The 20,989-nt window shown below is 37.0% G+C and overlaps 1 protein-coding gene across 3 annotated transcripts in view; it reads right to left on the bottom strand.

Annotated features, from left to right (window-relative positions):
* The window catches only part of TM4SF18 (transmembrane 4 L six family member 18), a 28,986-nt gene extending 8,536 nt beyond the window's left edge, over nt 1–20,450 (bottom strand). Inside the window, exons 1-4 of one of the 3 annotated variants that reach the window (XM_053667269.1) lie at nt 20,365–20,450; nt 19,826–19,909; nt 14,902–15,095; nt 12,001–12,090 (exon numbers count right to left, since the gene is read on the bottom strand). In XM_053667269.1, coding sequence (XP_053523244.1) covers nt 12,001–12,090; nt 14,902–15,095; nt 19,826–19,898 — 357 coding nt within the window. In that variant the 5' untranslated portion in view covers nt 19,899–19,909; nt 20,365–20,450. The other 2 variants (XM_053667270.1, XM_053667271.1) reach the window with 2 other exon arrangements.
* Between the last annotated feature and the right edge of the window lie 539 nt (nt 20,451–20,989).

Here is a 20,989-nt window from a genome sequence, read left to right as displayed (position 1 = left end):
CATTCACAGGCAAATCAGCACAAGGAGAGTGGTGAGAGTAAGTGGAGTGGTTTGATCAAAGGGGGGGTTCAAATATCTGTTTGAAAGACATTAAGATTTCTCACCCCTACATATATCAGCTCATATCTTCCGTAGCTGTGTTTTACTTTTTCACACAGATGCCAGTGAAGGTTTATACACAAAATTATATCTCTTTACTTTCTTTTAATCTACACTAATCTTACTATCTTTTTGTTTTTCAGTATATTAAATTATTTTTGAAGAGTCCCAGCCAGTTGTCTTGTAGAATGCTCTACATTCTGGGCTTTTCTGATTGTTTCTTCCACACTGGACTTGGGTTGAACATGTTCATAAGAACATGTGATTGGTGTGAGTACATTGTGGGCCTCTCACTGTTTCTGGTGATGCTAAGTTAAGGTGGTTTCCTTCAGATCTATACATGTACATTTTCCACTTTGCAGTAGCAAAAATTTGTGAGGTAGTACTTTGAGACTGTGTCATATCCTGTTCCCTAAACACATTTCAACTGATGAATTTAACATCACTGATGATCCTCATACCCATTGGTCACCAATTATCATAATAACTGGTTGCAATGTGCTGCTTTTCTACTTTATCATAATTTCTTCTGCCTTTATAAGTTATCATTTTTATGAACCAAAGATCTTCCACTTCCCATTTCTTTCTTCACTGTACATCTCTTTCTGTATTATTATAGACTCATATATATTCGAATTCAATGTGTTATAATTCATAACTGTTACTGTTTTAGATGCTGAGGTGGTTCAAATATGGCTAGTGGAACATCTATTCAAAGTCAATATCTGTGCCCTCTGACATGTTCTTATCATTCTTTGAACATTTCCTTGCTTTCTGGCACAGATGTTCCAAGCTCATCTTTAATTGATGTTGTTCTAAACCTGGAATAAGTTCTTTTTCTGACAAGTCATATAGCTGGTTTTTTAGCACAAGTGTGATATAAACCAATACATGATTTTGGAAGATTTCTCTAATAGTGATGTCATGCCAGCTAGAAATGAGAGCCCAAGAATAAGGATTCCATATGGAGACAACTTTAAGTTCAAGTGACAAAGATGTACACTGGGGGGAAAAAAGACACGAAAGAGGAAATGAGTAGCTGAAGTTGGACTTTAAAAAAAATCCAGATTTTGAGACCTGGATAAAAAGGAGACAGGACTACGGATACCAAGAAGGGTAGTTTGGTTTAGGAGAAAAAATTAGTTTTAGAAATGTTTGTTTTAAGTGAGAATAGGACAGTCAAACAAAAAATACAGTAGCCAGTTAATGATAAATTCAAAAGCTGAGACCAGAAAAAAGGGAGAACAAAAAACCTGTGATTTTAGGAAGAAGGATTACTTATATTTCTTGGTTTAAAATTATTTTACTGATTATAACATGTTTATTATGGAAAATTATAAAAATATATTTCAAAAACAGAAGAACAATTCTACTTTTCTCCTGTCTGATATTATTTCTGTGCTATTCTCCCAAATGATTAAAAGCTCTTTCAAGTTATATCTTTCATATTGGTAGTAATAGGGTTTGCCCCATCATGGGATGTGATGAGGTACTACTTTTTTTTTACAGTTGATTATGGCTAGTTACACTGTGTCAAGAAAATTTACCTATTCACTGATGCCATCTTTGAGAAAGGAAGAAGAATGTTTTGAAAGGATTGAGCTCCTTGTTTACCAAATGTATTCTTAAGCAGTTCACTGGGAAGAGCAGTGAATAATTCCTTTGGGGAAATTGGCAACCACAGCATAATATATAGGTATGTACACACACACATTACAATGTAATTAGTGTTAGATACCATTGCAAATCAAGGTGGGCATCAAAATAAAATGAGAATAAGAATCTCTCTGAACCACAGTTTAATATTCTGTAAAATGTAGACTATGTAGATAATTATAGCACCTACATAACAAGGCTGTTTGCAAAACTCAAGGATACAATGGATATACAACTTAGTTGAAAAGTAAAGTTAAAATATTGCCCATTATTTGAAGTGCTTTTATTTGGCCAATAATTGTTCTCCAGACAGAATAGCCCACAGAATTTTGGCAGAAGTGAGACTCCATGGAGGAATGAATAGCAACCAAAAAGCTGATGGAATTCAGGTTATGCTACACCAAAATATAGAACCTCGGCATAATGAATATCTTAAGCTGAAGGAGTTTGAGAAACTGTAGAAGCAGTATTCCATGTGCAGACCATTTCAAGTTGAGATGAATCACTCTGACCCCCCCACCCATTCTCTTCTCTGAAACAGATAATAAAACTCCCATGCAGATACCACCCCCCCCACCACCACCCTCACCCCATGGAAGAAGGAAGACATTTCACCAGAGACAGGAAATTTGGGACCAAGAAATTGGTATAAACCAACTCATTAACCTAAACTTAATCTTTGTAGTTACTTCTTTACCATTTACTACCCTTAACTCAAACCCCTCCATTTTGTTTATGTTCAAAACTTGACCATTCCTTTGTCTGAAGAAGCTTGTTGCTCTGGCCACCTTTTCAGGTCTTTAGTCTCTTGTGAAGGATCTCATATACATGGAAAGATTCAGTAAAATTTGTATGCTTTTCTTTTGTTAATCTGTCCTCATTTGTTTAATTTTCGGACCCAGCCATTGATCCTAAGAAGGTCAAGGAAAACTCTTCTCCCTTACAATTTCTTGCACTCCAAATGTGTCACCATTGGCTAGGGACACCTTGCTTGATCTGAAAGCTGCACTCAGAGAGTGATTCTGAACCTCTGGCAAAATCCATTAGAAAGTGAAAATTCCTGACACATCGGTCTTTCAGATCTGCCTGTTGCAATAAGTTGGGCAAAGGTAGATTACCATTTTTGTTTTTCCCAGATTCATATTGGCAGGAGAAAGACATTTATAAGAATTAGTTCTTTGGATTCTGACTCTTGTTAAAATTTGATTTGGGTATGCCCATTAGTTGTTGACCCTTTCTCTCCCAGGGACAGCAATAGCTTTCCTGTTTCTCTCTTGTTTTGTGTCCTGAGCATTTGGCTTGTTTTTCTGCTCATTGGGGCATGCAGGTTTCTCAGGCAACCAATTGTCAGACTGGGCCCCCCAAAATATGGCTGTACAGAAATGTTGGTTGCACCCCGTTCATGCCAAGTATCCTACTGACTCTTGCCAGCTCTCAGGAAAGTCTTTTTTTGGTTCTGGATCTTGGGAGGTCTGCGTCTTTTTCACCTTCTGTGGGGATGCCTCTTGAGTTCATGGCTAAGTACTGGTTTTGGTTTTAAGTCATTTGATAGGTAAACCTTTGGTATACGTATTTGAAATATTTGAAACTATTTTTTAAAAAGAGCTCTATGGCCAGAAGTTGGCCAAATTGGAGACTGATATTCAGAGCCTGATAGAGCTTTTTTTTAAAGGCCTTCCCTCCTAAGCTAAAATAAAGTTATGTACTCAGAGGGAAAGAAAACGTGATGAAGGTTTTGTGGAATGATTTATTAAAGCATTTCAAAGACATGCAGCTCTAAATCTAGAACATAGAAATTCTTAAATTTCTACCTTAGTTGGAAATTTCCTCCCTGATATAAGCAGCAAACTGAAGATAATGTAGTTAGATGGGTCTTCCCTTTGTATTGTTCAGGCTGCAAACCAATTCTTTGAGGAATTTTTTAAAACTGTCTTTGTCTTACAAATCTAGTCTTTGCAAAACTGGAAATGTGGCTCTAATAGCAGTTCAAAGTCCATCTACCCTTATCAATCACCAAGTATCCCCAATTCAGCTCAAAATGCTTGTAGACGTAAAATACCAGGACATTAGAAAGAGAACTCTCTGCACTTAAAAGAAAGAAAAATTGAAACAATAATCACCCTAGACCTCTGATAATAGGCAATTATGCCCCCAAAACTCCTCTGGGAAGAAACCTACATACTTTCTGTGTCCCTAGGAGATGCAAATTTTACCATGTTTTGAAATGTAAACATCCCAAGAGATGACTAAGATACTATCCACAACCACCTGAGATTGAAGAAAACAGAAAGGGAAAAAAGGCTTAAAAAAACAAACCCAAAACTGCTATAAAAGCTCCCTTACTGAAAATCTAGTCCATAACCTCCATAAAATTACTTGTCAAGGGCGGATACAAATTTTGTTTTCTTCACTAATATTGGTAAAATGCTTTAAACATCTGAGCAGATAACTGTAACTTGCTCCATCTGTTTTTTTATAAACTAGTGGGTTTTGTATTAGTGTTCCTCACATGACTAAAATTTAAAAATAAAAGCTGTAAGATCTCTGTGTCTGTCTATATGTTTATTTATGTTGATATATGTGTCATTTAATCAATTAACTGGAAGGCCATTAAGTTAGGGGGCTCTAAAGTGATAGCACCTACATAAGCAAACCAAATCTATAAATACTTAAAGGCTGTGAAATTAAAACCTAAGAACAAAATATAACCGGAGTTACATTTTGAACAAACTGACAGTAACCAGAGGGGAGTGGGAAGGAAATAACTGGGGGGAGGGGTCATCAAGGAACATGTATAAAGAATATATGGACAAAGCCAAAGGGGGGCAGGATCAAGGGTGGGAGATGGGGGTGGCTGGGATAGGGGGGAATGGTGAGGGGGAAATGGAGACAACTGTATTCGAATGACAATAAAACACAAAGAAAGAAAGAAAAAAACCTAAGAATAACAAATCACTAATGGCCAACTAGGTTTTAAGCCATAGACAATCAATAATGTCTTTATTTGCTTCTGCTTTTTCTTTGTAAAAGTCTCTCCCTAAACTCCTATTTGTTGAGTGCACCTAACCACTTCCTGTTTGGAAATGCCTGATTCAAATAGGTTTTTGATCAAATAAACTAAAATGATTTTAAATACCCCAGTTTACCTTTTAAGAATATGTTATGTATGTGTGATATTTTTCTACCTTTGTATGGTATTATCAAATTACTTATAAAATCATTCAAAGGGGTTATATTCAAATTTGTTTGGGAATAAGTGAACTCACATATGAATTATGACTAGATTTTTCATTCTTAAAATTCTCAGAAATACAAAAGCTACCAAATATTTGTTTTTAAAGTTCATGTAGTTTGGAATGGTCTTTGGTAAATAAAGCTAGTTGTAAGATTGTTGAGAAAAAAGCAGACATGACTTTAGAATTGTCAGTTTTAAATATAATAGAGACATAGATTTTTTTCTACCTAGTTTACTAGTCAAAGTTATCTCTACTTGATATTTAATATTACAAAATAATAAATTCTACTTAAAAACAAACCATCTGAATAGATAGATTATATCTAGTAAAATAGAAGCAGTATTCTAGAAAACTCCCAATAAACCAAAGCCCTGGGACAGATAGATTCACAGATGAATTTTACCAAACATTTTCAGAAGAACACCTCTCCTTCTCAATTATTCCAAAAATTCAAGAGGAGGGAAGACTCCCAAGTTTATTTTAAGAGGCCAGCATTATCCTAATTCCAAAATCAGATAAAGATACTTCAAAAAATTATAGGCCAAATCTCTGATAAATATAGATGCTAAAATCCTTGACAAAATATTAGCAAACTAAATATAGCAATACATCAAAAAGATCATATACCATGATCAAGTGGGATTTATTATAGGAATGCAATGTTGGTATGAAATTTGCAAATCTATAAATGTGATATACCACATAAACAAAATGAAGGATAAAAACCACATGATCATATCAATAGATGTAAAACAACCTTTTGATAAAATCTAGCACCATTTATGATAAAAACTCTCAGCAAAGTTGAAATAGAGGGAACATACCTACACATAATAAAGGTCATATGTGACAAAACCACTGCCAGCATCACACTCAATGGGCAAAAACTATAAACATTCCCCTGAAGATCAGAACAAAACAGGGATGTCCACTTTCAATTCTCTAATTCAACATAGTACTGGAAGTCCTAGCCATTGCAATAAGAATAAATAAAAGGCATCCAAATTGGAAAGGAAGAAGTAAAACTGTCTTTATTTGCTGATGACATGATACTATATACAGAGGACCCCAAAGATTCCACTAAAAAAATACTGGAACTGTTAAGTGAGTCCAGCAAAGTAGCAGGGTAGAAAATTAATATTCAGAAATCAGTTGCATTTTTATATGCCAATAACAAACTAACAGAAAGGAAAATAAAAAAAAACAATACCATTCATAATTGCTTCAAAAAGAATAATGTACCTAGGAACAAATCTAACTGAGGATGTAAAAAAACTGTACTCAAAAATTTATAAGACACTGAAGAAAGAAATTGAAGAAGATACAAGTAAGTAAAAGCATATACATCCATGTTCATGGATAGGAAGAATTGACATCATTAAAATGTTCTTATTGCCCAAAGCAATCTGTAAAGTTAATGCAACTCTTATCAAGATTCCAATGATGTATTTCACAGAACTAGAACAAATATTTCAAAAGTTTATGTAGAAGGACAAAAGGCCCTGAATAGCAACAGTGATTTTGAGAAAGGGGAACAAAGTGGGAGGAATCATGTTACTTAATATCAAACTATACTAACTAATTAAAACAGCATTGTACTGGCATAAAAAGAGACACATAGATCAATGGAACAGAATAAAAAACCCATAATTAAACCCATACCTTTATAGTCAATTAATATTTGACAGAGGAAGCAAGCACCTACAATGGGTTAAAGATAGTTAGTCCAATAAATGGTGTTGGGAAAATTGGACAGACATATATAGAAAAATGAAACTAGACTACCTTCTTATGTCACACATAAGAATAAATACAAAATAGAGGAAAGACTTCAATCTTAGACCTAAACCCATAAGAATCCTAAAAGGAAACATAGGTGGGAAAATCTCAGACATTTTTCATAGCAATATTTTATCTGATATATCTCCTCAAACAAAGGAAACAAAAGAAAGAATAAATAAGTGGGACCACAGCAAACTAAAAAGGTTTTGCACAGCAAAGGAAACCATCAACAAAATAAACAGACAACCCATAAATGAGGGAACATATTTGCTGATACATCTGATAAGGGTTTAATATCCAAAATTTATAAGAAAACTTATAAAACTCAACACCATAAAAACAAGTTATCCTATTAAAAATGGGCAAAGGACATGAACAGACATGTCTCCAAAGAGTACATACAGATGGCCATAGACAAATGAAAAGATGCTCAATGTCACTAATCATCAGAGAAATGCGAATTTAGACCACAATGAGATATCACCTCACACTGCTCAGATTTATCATCAATAAATCAATAAACAACAAGTGCTGGCAAGGATGTGGAGAAAGGGGAACTATTTTGCATTGTTGGTAGGAATGCAGATTGGTTCTACCAGTGAGGAAAGCAGTATGGACATACTTCAAAAAATTAAAAATGAAACTGTATTTTGACTCAGCGATCCCAATTCTGGTAATATATCCAAAGAAACAAAACACTAATTTGAAACAGCATAAACAGCACTATGTTCATTGCAGCATTAATTACAATAGCCAAAATATGGAAGCAGCCCAGTGTCCATCAGTATATGAGTACATAAAACAATTATGGGAATTTTATACAATAAAATATTACTCAACTGTGAAAAAGATAAAAATTATATCATTTGTGACAGCATGGATAGACTTGGAGAGCATTTTGCTAAGTGAAATAAGTCAGTCATAGAAGACAAATACCATATGGTTTCCCTTATATGTGGAATCTAATGAACCACCTGAACTAACAAGCAATGTAGAGACAGATTCATAGGTAAGAGAGCAGGATGACACCTATTTGGGGTGGGAAGTTAAGGGTTAGAAAGATTGAGCAAAATGGAAAAAGGACACATGTACTTGGACAATAATGGTAATTGTGGGGAGGAGGAGGGTATAAGGGGAATAAATGGTAATGAAAAATACAAAAAACCTATAAAAAACCATTGCTAGATTCTTAATATTTTATTTTCTGGATTTTTTTCTTAAGCTATCTAAGACACACAGCAATTTGGTAAAGTATACTTTTGTGAATAAAGGTGAAACAATTACTTTTCTCCCAACTTGATTCCTCCAGAATTAGGAAACTCTTGGTGATTTTTTTTATTTGCATGGCAATATAATTATTTATAAAAGTTCAATAAGTATCCGTTATCCTTATAAGGGATGCAATTGGAAATGTTGGATACATTACAAAGCCTTTGACTGAATGACCTATTTAAGAATATGTTTAGAATCAAATATTTTCAGACAGCTTTAAGAAACTAAGTTTGACTTTATGGAGCCAAATGAAGACCCTTGGCAAAACTAGCCTGGTACCTTTCTCACAGGGTCTCCAGCAGCTTTACTTACCAGGTGAGTAAGGAAGGTCACTTCCTGATAAGTCCAGGAAGCTCAGGATATTTTGGAGACTTCAAGGAGAAAGAAATTAACCTAAATTTCTAGGTATTGCAGGTAAAGTCAAATGGCAAGTCCTTGGCTGGCTTCTTAGCCCTGAGAGACTTTTAAGTCTAATCTGAGTTATGAGAAGGTTCAGTGAACAAACTTTAAAAGAGCCTACATAATCATCACTATTCATGCTGCACTTACAAAATAACAAGGTCAAATTTAATGAGACTATTGTGGTGATTTCTTTGAAGTTTATATCAAGTTGTCCAAATTTAGCTTGTAGGACTTCAGGAAAAGGCAGTTGTAGTTCACACTGATTCAAAGTCAGGATGGGATAAAATTGGGAACATGTCTAGAATTGTTTTTCAGAGAAATTAGTCTTTGATTATCTCTAATAGAAATGGGAGTGATTATTAAAACTGTTTTAGTAGAAAACTATAAACAGCCCCTTGCAGAGATCATATTCTCGCCCTGTTCATTGTTTTGGGGGTTTGGTTATCAACCTGTAAACTAGACTGGATCCTAAATTTTTGTAGTTTCCTCCAAAATCTGGATACAACTCTACAAATTAAAGCTCACAATTTTACCCCATTCTGACTTTTAGACAATATTCATGCTTGTTGTTGTGTGTGCCACTCAGTTATTTTACCAGAATACCTTTCCAGGGACATTCAACTACAAACCAGGAAAATCTGTCAGATTACTATTGCCTGCCACTATTCTATCTGAAGATGCTTGGAGTCCAACATATAGAAATCTTCTTAACTTACTGCTCTCAGGACTTAAAAACAGCTTATAGTATGTCTAACCATTAACTTTTGCTCTTCCATAGAAATGCCCCAGATTGAGATACTGCTTCAATGGGTAATGGGAAATTTTACTGAGTTTGTGGACTTCTTGGGGGAAGTTTCAGATGGGATTCAGGAAATAGTAACCCCAAATACAGCATTTTGGAAAATTGAATATTTTAAGCTAAAGAAGTGTGAAATAATGGCAGAAGCAGGAAGGTCATTCTGACCAATGCTCCCCTATACCCTAGAACTTTCTTTCCTAGAACAAGTCATATAACTCCCATGTGAAAGGTACCCTCTTTGTGCCAGAAGGAAGACATTTATATCACCAGGGACAGGAACTTTGGGCTGAGAAATCTGTAGAAATAAACCTTATTATCTTCCCATATACTTCTTAACCATTTACTAGTCCAGGCCCTCCTGCCTTGCCAATTCTTTACATATTTGTTTCTTTATCTAAAAGGTATAACCCTGGGTGGGTGGCTCAGTTGGTTGCCCCCGCCAACCCCATGCACCAAAAGGTGTTCAGTCCTCTGTCGGGGTGCATAAGAAAGGCAAGTGAGGTTTCCCTCTCATATTGATGTTTCTTTCTCATGTTGATGTTTCTCTCTCTTATGCTCTCTCTCCTTCCTCCCTCCCTTTTTCTCTCTCTAAAATTGATGGAAACAGCCTCATGTGAGGATTTTTTTAAAAAGGGTGGCCAGTGTGGCTCTGTTGGTTATGGTGTTATCCCATAACCAAAGGGTTATGAGTGGTTTGATCCCTGTCATGGGCATCTATAGAAGGCAACCAGTTGATGCTTTTCTCTTGCATTGATGTTTCTCTCTCTTCCTCCCTCTCTCCTTCTCTAAACAGCAACAGAAAATAATGTCCTCGGGTGATATAAAAGCCTGATGCTCCAGCTATTTCTTTACATCTTTATTCTTATGAGAAATACCATGTACATGTAAAAATTTAATAAAATGTGTATGCTTTTTTCTTGGTCATCTCTCTCATGCCAGTTTAATTTTTCAGACCCAACCAGGGACCTTTAAGAAGGTCAAGGACAACATTGCCCCATAAAAAGTGAATCTTGGGTGACTTCAATTTCCATTCTGGAGCTTCAGAAGTTAAAAACTGATACAGACTCAGATTTGGCCTGTGAGGTGTGCTTTATTTAATTTAAATAAGAATTTATTGCTAACATTTTATAGTGGAGAGGTTTTAGGTAAAAATTCATCCTTCTACTTTTTATTAAAAACAGAATCATTGCCAAATTTTGTCATGTTAAGAATTGGCTGGACTAGAGTAGTAGCTCTCTTTCCTCCTTAAATGGAAATTTCGCTGTAATGCCCACCAACCAGTCTTTTCCATCAGATAGCTGGCTCCTAGGGACCTAGGAGTTGGGCCTTCTATTCTAGAGACTACCTTGGAAGGGCCAAGCTGGAAATCCAGGGAAGCCTCTCGCCCTTCCTCCTGCTTTCCCATTAAGATGGCAGTCATCTCACTCAGTGTTGATTATAAGACTCTGTTCAGACTCCAGCCTATTTATAGCATCCATTTGTGCTGCAGATGCTAATACTGAGTTAAGGCAGATTGAACAAATTGATTTTTCATTGGCACATACACTTGTTTTCTAGAAATTTCCTGAGTTTCATAGCTTAAATTTACCTGAATCCATTCCTTCACCTAGGCAATTGTGAAAGGTTCTCCATAAGTATACCACCAGTAGCTACTGGGGGATATACATTTGAGTCAGTTGGTTTAGAAAACACACATGCGTGTGTGTGCACGCACGCACTAATGTATTTAATTTTTCAATTCTCCACTAAGGGCACGGTGCTAAACTGAGCAACTAATTTAATCTTAGAAAGGCATTAGTTTAAATAAAAAGCATCATGGCTATGCATTAAAATCTGGTCGTACCTCAGAAACCACTCTGGGGCTGGGGTTCCACCTCCAAACACCTGCATGATTGCAATGCGCAGCCAAGGTGTGAAACCACTGCTGCAAAGAACCCTACCAGACCTCTGGAAAAGCTCCTCCTAGTTAAAAATCACATGCTGTCTCTGAGCTATGGGGACCTCATTTATAAAATAGGAGCAAGAACGATCTAATTCACTGGACAAATGTAAATTGTGAAGTGCTATGCAAATATGAATGAGTAATAACAATGATGAGGAGGAGACGAATGCTGATGGAAATGTAGCAGCCCAGCTCATGCTCGTTCAGCATAGGCTTAGAAAATCTGAATACGTTATTTTCTCTTAATTCTATTTTAATTATTTTTATGGTTCTAATTTAGAAATGTGCATTGCCTATTACCAACAACATAGATGAATCCAAAAATCACACTGAATGAAAGAAGCCAGATACAAAAGACAAATACTGCATAATTCTATTGACACAATATATAAATCAATCTATAAGGACAAAAAGTACATCAAATATTAGTCTTTTGGGAGTGATAAAAATGTTCTATCTTGATGGCTTCATGGGTGTATGCACTGTCAAAATTAATGGAATTGTACTTTTTTATTGGATAAAGTTGTTAAGAAGAAGAAAAATTACTCACAGAAACCCAGTTAGAAAAAGGTAGTATTATTTTCTAATTTCATGTGCCTTTAAATCCTGAATTTTTGGAAGAACAGCAGCAGAACAAAGGTGAAGGAAAGACTGTAAACAAAATGGAAGATTATTTTTGGAGTAAACTCTTGGGCTCTGTACTAAAAAGATCATGATAAAGGTAGCATGATGTTGATGTTTTCATGTTTCTAAGTAAGAGGAAAGAAAGCCAAAGCCCCCTCAACCATCTTCAAAAAAACTATTGCTCTTACCATGTATTTTTTGCCACAGTTTTCACTCTGGCAACATTTATAGTTGTTATTACTCTCCAGAACAAGAAGAACTGCTGCAACTATAAGCATCTACAGTAGAGAAAAGAAAAATATCAGAAATGAGAGATTAATTTACAGTCATGCTTATAAATAGGACGCAATGATCCAGAGCATCGTTTCCGAGTCAGGCAGATCTGGGGAAGAATCCCAGCTCTGCAAACTTCTAACCGTAAACTCAAAAGTCCTTCCTAAAAAAATGGTGTTATTAGGGTATGATGAAGTAATGTATATTAAATTTTGAACATAGTGCTTGATCCATAGTAAGTGATTTATATATGTTAGCTATTATTATCATTGATCAGTTATCAAAAGCTAACAACTGAAGAGGACTAAAGGGTATGGACGTGGGAATATTATCTGGGCAGCAAACCTCTTTCTCACTGACCCAGTTGTAAAAGACAAGGGAAAGCCATTCATAGACTTTGTAGTTTGCCAGTCTCTTTCCATTTACTGCTGTCTGGGATTGGAGGTGAGAGGCATGGTAAATCTGAAACTGTAGCTCTTGATTCAGAAGTAAAGTAAGTCAATTCCCCCATGCTTTCAAGCCAATAAACTGGAAGAAGTCAATGTATTTTACACCCCCACCCTGACACCCCCCCTTTTTTTGTACCTTAGGCAAAGGGTTATATTTTTGTTCTGGAAAGACTGGAATTTTTTTATTTTTATAATTTCTGTATGGGGCAGTTAGTGAGCATGTATTGCTTCTGGCAAATTCTCCAGCTATCCTTCACTCCCACTGTTCTGTACCAAATCTTGAAGCTAAGTTTATTGTTTTTTTTACTGTTTGTTGTCAACATTTTCAGTTTCCAAATTCCTTTAGCCATTATTTATTTATCAATCAGTTTAATTATTTATCCATAATTCTCTCCTTTCTCTTAAAAGGATTTGATGCAGTAACAATAATATTTTTCAAAAATCTTAGACAATTAAAAATAGAGAAGAGTTTCTTACCCCAGTTTTAAGTTTAACAGTATATGAGGAAAAGACTCCTATATTCCCCTCCTTTCAAATCATTAGTTATCACTGATTTTAATAGATTTTTAACCCAATCATGCCTTACAACTCATCCATTTACTACGATTACATATCGAGGGAGACAATGAGATAAGGCACAGTAAACCAGACACAGCAACCAGCTTCACTATAATTTTGGTAGAAATAAGACCCAGGCCCTCGAGAGCTGTGCCAAAAGAAAAACACAGGCATCGCCTATGTTGGAAAAGAAACTGCTTTCTTTTTTTGTTGTAAAATATAACTACAATACAGGAAACTCACAAATAAGGGAGGAAAGGTATCCATCAATCCACCACCCTCACTTGTTTTTATGTATACATCCCAGCGTTTGCCCACCTGTGTGTATTTTACATAGTTGCAATCAGAACATATTCATAATTTTGTTGTAACTTTTTTCCCACTTACAGAATTGTGTTCATTTTCCATGTTATTAGATCTTCATCATTACATTTCTCATCATCATATAAAGTAAATGTAACATGGTTTGTTTGGCTACTTTTATGCTACGATGCTTTTAATTATTTACCATTATAATACCATTATAATGCTGCCACAAACATCTGTGTGTACATCTCTTTCCTCATTTTGGATTATTTCCTTAGAATGAATGATCAGATTCAGGATTACTGACTCAGAAGGCAGAGCATTTTCATAGCTCTTAAAGTATCATTCAAAAATCTTCCCCAAAAGTTTGCGTTTATTTGTGGACCCATGACCATAATTTGTTATGCACTTATCACAGAGCAGCTTCAATAGCTTTGGGCATTAATATTTTAAAGTTTACTAATTTAATATGCAAATAGTAATAAATGAAAACTGCTTTATAATATAACTATTCAAGTATAATAATTAAACCACTCACAAAGATATAGAAATAGTTATTTTTTCTTTTAGTTATTGGTGGCATAGTAAGCTTACAGTGTACAATGTGTTGTTTTTTGCCTTGATATGACCAGGAAAAATGTCTTTTCCTCTGAGTTGCCAATAAGATTTACTTTTTTTAAAACCTGCTCTTGATCGATTTTACATATTCAGAGCATAGCCCAATGCCTGCTGATTTATTATTATTTTTTAAAGAAAAGTCATCAGGAAAACATTCATGGATTCTTACTGCGCACAATTTAACTTTCAAAAATACCGCCATTATTAGGGGTATAATGTTGTACTATTTAATGATGATATGACCTATCCTTCAATAACTATTTATAATCACAATAGTCACTGGCTACCTACTAAGCCAGTCTCTGTACTGAGTGATTCATCCATGAGATTTTATTTAATCCCCACAATTCTTCGAGAATCAAATGCCATTATTCCAACTTTCCAAATGAAAACACTGAGGCTCAAAGACGCTGAGTCACTTGCTCAAGGTCTCATGGCACAAATGAGAGCTTAGTTTTCAATGCAAATTTGTCTGAACCTCCGTCTCTGTTTTTCCCATGCTGTCTTAATACAAAGCTAGAGAAATCGTGAGTGCAGATAGAAAACCTGTTCTGAAAAACAGCAATGCCACTGCAGATTAAATAACTTAAATTGACACAGAGTTCATGAGAACATAATATTTCTACAGGCAAGAAAGAGTCTCACAAGCTTTATTAGGACTAATTTCCTGCATTGCCAAAGCTACATAAACAAGCAGCTTACCAAAAAACTAAACTACTCTCCAAGTCCTGAGGGACTGCCTGCCTCTCTACCCCTGCCCATCTTCCAAATCTCAAACCCAGAATTAGTAGAATAATTTTATCATTATTTTTTTATTAAGGACAAAAAACCTCTTAGTTAAAAACTCTCCTTCTTGTGATCACAAGTCTCTAAAGTCACACTTACCATGATACCTGAGAAACAGATTCCTTCGAAATACCACACGTAGTTGGTGAGTTTATTGCTGGATGCATAGGAGGTTTGCCCATTTGGAAAATACAATAATATATTCACAATTATACTCCAGAGTGCAAGCGGGATCAGCAGACCTGTTAGGCAGCTTCCACATTTCCGAGACCCCATTTTACCCTGCTCAGAACCTGCAGGAGATTTCAAGAGTGCAAAGTTACATTAAGCCTGTTCTTCATCCTACCTGTCCTTTTAGAAAAAAATTACCTACCACTTTCTGGGTCAGAGCCCTTTACTTCACATTCATGAGGAGCCCCGGACTCGGAACTGCAGCCCACAATCTCTCAGTGTGAAATAGTGGTTGACTGTTTGGAGAACAATGGACAATGATCTACGACTGAAGAGCTGAGCTGCTCTTCATCCTGTGCCAAAGGAATGCAGTGTTTTCACTACTTTTAAAATAAGTCATTTTCCTCTGGATTAGAGAGCTACAGACGTAACCCTGAGCACGTTATAAGAAGGAAGTTGGGGTTGGGGTTGGCACTGAGTCTGGCAAATTCCATCTAACAGTGGAAGGGGGTTAAAAAAAATCTACCAAGAGAACTTACTCTAGAGCAGAGTATGTGGTATGTTTGCTCAAATAGCCTGCCTTTATATATCTCTCTTTTATTTTGTGTTCTTCATTGTGGACTCCCTCTTCACCGTGCATTGTTTAAACTGCAGGGGGCACAAAAAGGACAAAGAAAGGGACAGCCAGGCTGGTGGTTGAGAAAAACAAGATATCACAGTGGCTGAGTTTATTGTTACAACAGTACAACTTTCCTTCCAGGAGTTTGTATCTATTTTCTCTACCTCTCTGAAAAATAATAGCAGGAATAAATTCATATCTTTCCTGCTTCTTAGGAAAAGGAAATGAAAGAAGTTGGGTAAAAAAATTTTTTAGACTTTATAAGTAATAAATTTAAAACAAGGATTTAAGAATTCTTCCTTCTAAATTATTGCCCTAAATTTAAAGAGCCACAGATCTCCTTTAATTATGACGATACGAGAAGCGGATTAAGGGAAGAAATCTTAGCACCAGCATGTTAGAGATGATGTAGGCAGTCCTGGTAAAGAATTCAAAGATCGCCCAACCTCGTTGCCAGCCTTTTTGATAACGTCAGAACCTCAGACAGTGCTTGACTTAACTTTCTTAAGTCTCAGCTGTGAAATGGAAATAAAACATGGCACCTCCCCACAAGGATACTGTGAGAATTAAATGAGATTATCTGTGTAATTAAATGAGATTATTATGCAGTGTCAGGTGATATAGAAAAAGTGGGCAATGAATGGGAGTCATTATTAACAACAACAAGAGCAGTTATAGCCCTGGCTATTGTGGCTCAGTCGGTTCGAAGCGTCATCCCATACACTGAAAGCTTGTGGGTTCGATTACTGGTCAGGGCACATACCTAAGCTGCAGGTTTGATCCCTGGTCAGGGCATAAAGGAGGCAACTGATCAATATTTCTCTCTCATACTGATGTTTCTCTTTTCTCTCTCTCCCCTCCCTCCCTTCCCTTCTGTCTGAAATCAATGGGCATGTCCTTGGGTAAGAACTAAATTTTTTTGAAAGAGCAATTATAGGAATATAATGATCAAAAGAGCAGAGAGATGAGAAGTAAAGTCTTCTCATTATTTCTCTCAGACCCAATGAGTTCTGTATCATTAACTTTTAGAATCTTGATCCCAGAAATATTTATATTTAATTCATTATTGTCTTCCAAAAATATTAATACTATATAATACATATTTTTAATTCAAGAGAATAAAAATATTTTTGTGTAAATACTTCTCAGTTGTATTATACTTATACTTTTTTAAAAATTGAGATACTGGAAGCCACTTTTAGATTCAAGCCAAACAAACCTAGAAACTAGCAATCTTACACTCTGACAGGTTCCAAAGAGGTTTCTTGGCACTCCCTGATGAAAGGAAAATTTTCCTTCAGTATTTTTAAGTAAAGTGCATCAATGAAGTCTCATCATTAAAACTTTTCCCCCAGGGACATAGAAGCAACCTACAATCATGTTTACTAGAGCCCTTGGAAAGATAGGGAGAGCAATACATTTTTGGTTGAATATTTACTGAGTGCCTCTGATGTGCCAGGCACTGTTCTTAGGGTCGAGGAGCGATCACTGAACAAGACCGTCCAAAATCTTGGCCCTCAGGGAACTCACAGTCTACTACGGAGAAGACTAACAATGAAAAAGTAAGTAAAACATATAGCTTACCAGGCAGTGATAAATGTGGCTAAAATAAATCGGGAAAGGACAACCAAGAGTGCCAGAGAAGAAGGATACAGATGTTATTTCAAACAGGGTAGTTAGGGAAGACCTTACTGAGAAGGTGAAGAGAGCGAAGATCTGAAGGAAGTGGAGGGTGTGAGCCATGCAGAGAACCTGAGGAAAGCATCACAGGCGGAGAGAGGGGCAGGTGTGCCAGTGCCCAGAGGTAGAAGCGAGCCACAGCGGGGAGGCCACCGCAGCTGGAGCCAAGTGTGTGTGTGTGGGGGGAAGTGCAGTCATACCTGAGGTTGGTTTTGAGTAGAAAAATGACCAGATATGCTAAAAGGCTCACTCTGGCTGCCGTGCTGTGAATAGGTAATGGAGGGTAGGTGTAAAAGAGGGGAGATGATTTTGGAAGCCATTTCCACAATCCACTCTTACCACGGAAGATAAGGGATCAGACCTCAAGGCAGTAGCAGAGGTGGTGAGAAAAGGCTGCATTGTGTATATATTTTGAAGTTAGAGCCAAGTATGTGGTGACAGGTCAGAATGAATGTCTAAGAAGAGAGGAGTCAAAGATGGCTATGTAGTTTGGGACCTGAGCAAAAGGAAAAATGAAGTTATATCCTTAACTGAAATGAGCAAAGGAGCAGGTTGAGCAGGTTTGGGAAGGGGAGGATGAGATGGTCAGTTTCAGGCATCCTCAGTTTTGAGATAACATATCAGAAATCCAACCCCAGGTAAGTATTTGTATACACAAATATGAAGTTCAGGGAAGCGGTTTCAGGAGGAGTATATGAGAGTTGCCAGCATATAAATGGCATTTAAAGCCATGAAACACTATGGGTGTGAGTATAGAGAGAAAAGTGGTCTAAAGACTAAATCCTAGGCAGTCCAATGAAATGAATTTTAGAAATGAGGGGGCCAAGAAGTGGCCTGTGAATAGAAAGAAAAACCAGGAGCTTATCCTGGAACTCGAGTTTCTAGTTGAGGACGAAATGATCAACTGAGTCAAGCACTGCATATACAGCAGGTAATATGGGAAAACTGAGAATTGGCTACTGGATATACAATGTGAAGCATGCTGATGACCTTAATAAGAGGAGCTGTAGTGGTGAAATAGACAAGAGAGGCTTGCAGGTTCACAAGAGAAAGGGAAGAGAGAAATTGGAAACAGAAAGAAGTAATGTTTTTGGAGAGTGTTGCTGTAAAAGAGAGCAGAGGAATTAGTTGGAGGGAAAGTGGGAGTCAAGGGGGAAAGTTTAATGGGAAACAGCATGTTTGTATACTGATAGCAGTGTTTTCGTTGGGGTGTGGGGCAGGGAGGTGGGTATTGACAATCCAAGACAGAGAGAGGAGAATGGCTGGAACAGTGAGTATCCCTGAGTAAATGAGGAGGGGCTGGGTGGGAGCGTGTGCACAGATGGGAGGAGCTGGCCTTAGCAGCACAGACAGTTCAGTCCTAGTAACAGAAGGGAAGACAGAGCAAATGGGGTTGGAGGTAGTGGGAACTTCTGCTTACTCTGCTTGCTCAGTAAAACAGAACAAAATTTCATCAGCAGAGACAGAGGATGGGGAGAGGATTTTAGAGATTTAGAGAGAGAAAAAAAGTTATGAAACAGTTGCCTAAGAAATGTGGCAGGATGGCTAGCAGGCACTGAGGGCCCACTTGAGGTCGTGAATTTATAGTGAGACCGGGAAGCGCAGTGGAGTGCTCTTTCTAGCGAAGCTCAGCAGCAGAGGTATGAGCAGAGCAGTGAGATGGCTGGAATCAGCCAGGATTGGGACTTTGCCAGGCAAGTATCATAAAGAGCGAGGGATGAAGGAATCAAGAATATATTTAAGAGAGTGATTATAATGACAGACAGCAGGACTTAATCTGAGTAAGAATATGAGAGAACCCGAGGAATAGTAAAAAAGGGGTTGGATTTGTAGATTGTATGTAGTAGAGAGAGAAAGAACTGGAAAGATAAAACTCAGTGATTAAGAAGTGGGATCCTAGCTTAGCATTATGGTAAGCGAAATAAACCAGGCGGTGAAAGACAAATACCATATGATCTCACTTTTAACAGGAACCTAAACAACAAAACAAACAAACAAGCAAAATATAACCAAAGACACTGAAACTAAGAACAGGATGACAGTGACCAGAGGGGAGAGGGGAGGGAATTTCAGGGGAAGAGTGGGAGGGTTTGCAGGAACAAGTATAAAGGACACATGGACAAAAACTAAGGGGGGTGGAAATGGGAGGGAGGTGGGGAGGGCTGAGGGGTGGGCAGGGATGGGGGTAAAGGACAGAAAACTTTACTTGAACTATTAAAAAAATAAAAAGAAAGAAGTGGGATCCTAGAACCTGAGATTAAGATGATTTATGAATTGGTGACCATCAAGTCTAAAGGTGTGTTAGAAGCTGAATTGTGTTCTTAAAATTCACACGTTGAAACCCTAATTCCCATAACCTCAGAATGTGACTATATTTGGAGACAGAGCCTTTAAAGGAGTGATTAAGTTAAAACGAGGCTGTTAGGGTGGGACCTAATCAAACCTGACTGTGTTTCTATAAGAACAAATTTGAGCCCTGACTGCGTGGCTCAGTTGGTGTATCATCCCATACACCAAAAGGTCGTGGTTTTGATTACTGGTCAGGGCACATACCTGGGTTGCAGGTTTGGTCCCCAGCTGGGGCAAATACAGGAGGCAACCAACTGATGTTTGTTTCTCTCTCCATCCTTCTTCTCTCTAAAAGCAATAAAAAAACCCCCACAAAAACAAATGTGAACATACAGGGAGCTACCAGGGATGCTTATGTGCAGAGAAAAGACCATATAGAAAGACACAAAAAGAAGGTGGTCATCAGCAGGCCAAGAAGAGAAGTCTAGAGAAACCAAACCTGCTTACACCCTGATCTTGGATTTATAGCTTCCATTATGGTGAGAAATTACTTTCTGTTGTTTAAGACACCTACTCTGCAGTAGTAGTTATGGTCGTCCTAGCAGGCTGATTCCATGGGTGTGACTGGCTGAGGCAGGATGGAAGGCAAGAGGATTAGATCCCACCCCAACAGGGCTAGGCATTGGGATGACTACTTAGAATGAGTGCTAAAATCAACAAGCATGACAATGGTAGTTGTAGAGAGAATGACCACACTTGAGAGAGCCAGATATTGAACTCTTCAAGGAATAAAAGAAAGTAACCTCAAGATGGAGTGAATTGAGAGTGGAAGATGACCATATTATACTCCAGCAGAGAAACTTAGAATCTCTTCAGCAAATACTCAACCATCTCCTCCCTCATCAACTTTTAAGCAAAGCTGTTTCAAATACTGAAAATATTTGATTTGGCTTTCAGTATTCCTCATGTTGAAACTTCTTGTCATAGAAATTATAACAGATGGGGAGAAGGGAAGAACAGGATGATCTTGATGATCTTTGAAGAGAATAACAAGAAACCCAAACACAGTGTGTTTTGCCAACATATTTGCAAGTTTTTAAGAGTGTTTAGTTGAGATTTTATGAAAGTTGTAATTGCCAATAGTTTGGTCTTTGGAGAGGAGTAACTAAGAATGCCTCATGTTAAAGTTCACGGAGAGTGAAATCACTGAGCATTTCCCATCTTGTTTTAATGATTAATGTATTAACTTGTAGCTTCCAGGAATTTTCAGTGTCAGTGAGGTGAGCTGTCCTTTCCAATCAGGGATTTCTTCATAATAATTATGATAAATTGACACCTTTCTGCTATGCATTGTGCTAGAAGCTTTCACATATGTTAAAAAAACAAACAAAAATTATTCCCACATGACACTATGATGAAGGCATTATT

This window comes from Artibeus jamaicensis, unplaced genomic scaffold, assembly GCF_021234435.1.
Source record: "Artibeus jamaicensis isolate MK-2021 breed Jamaican fruit bat unplaced genomic scaffold, CSHL_Jam_final contig_466, whole genome shotgun sequence".
Classification (NCBI taxonomy): Eukaryota; Metazoa; Chordata; class Mammalia; order Chiroptera; family Phyllostomidae; genus Artibeus; species Artibeus jamaicensis.
Note: the sequence above shows the minus strand (reverse complement) of the source record. Positions and strands in the feature narration are given on the sequence as shown.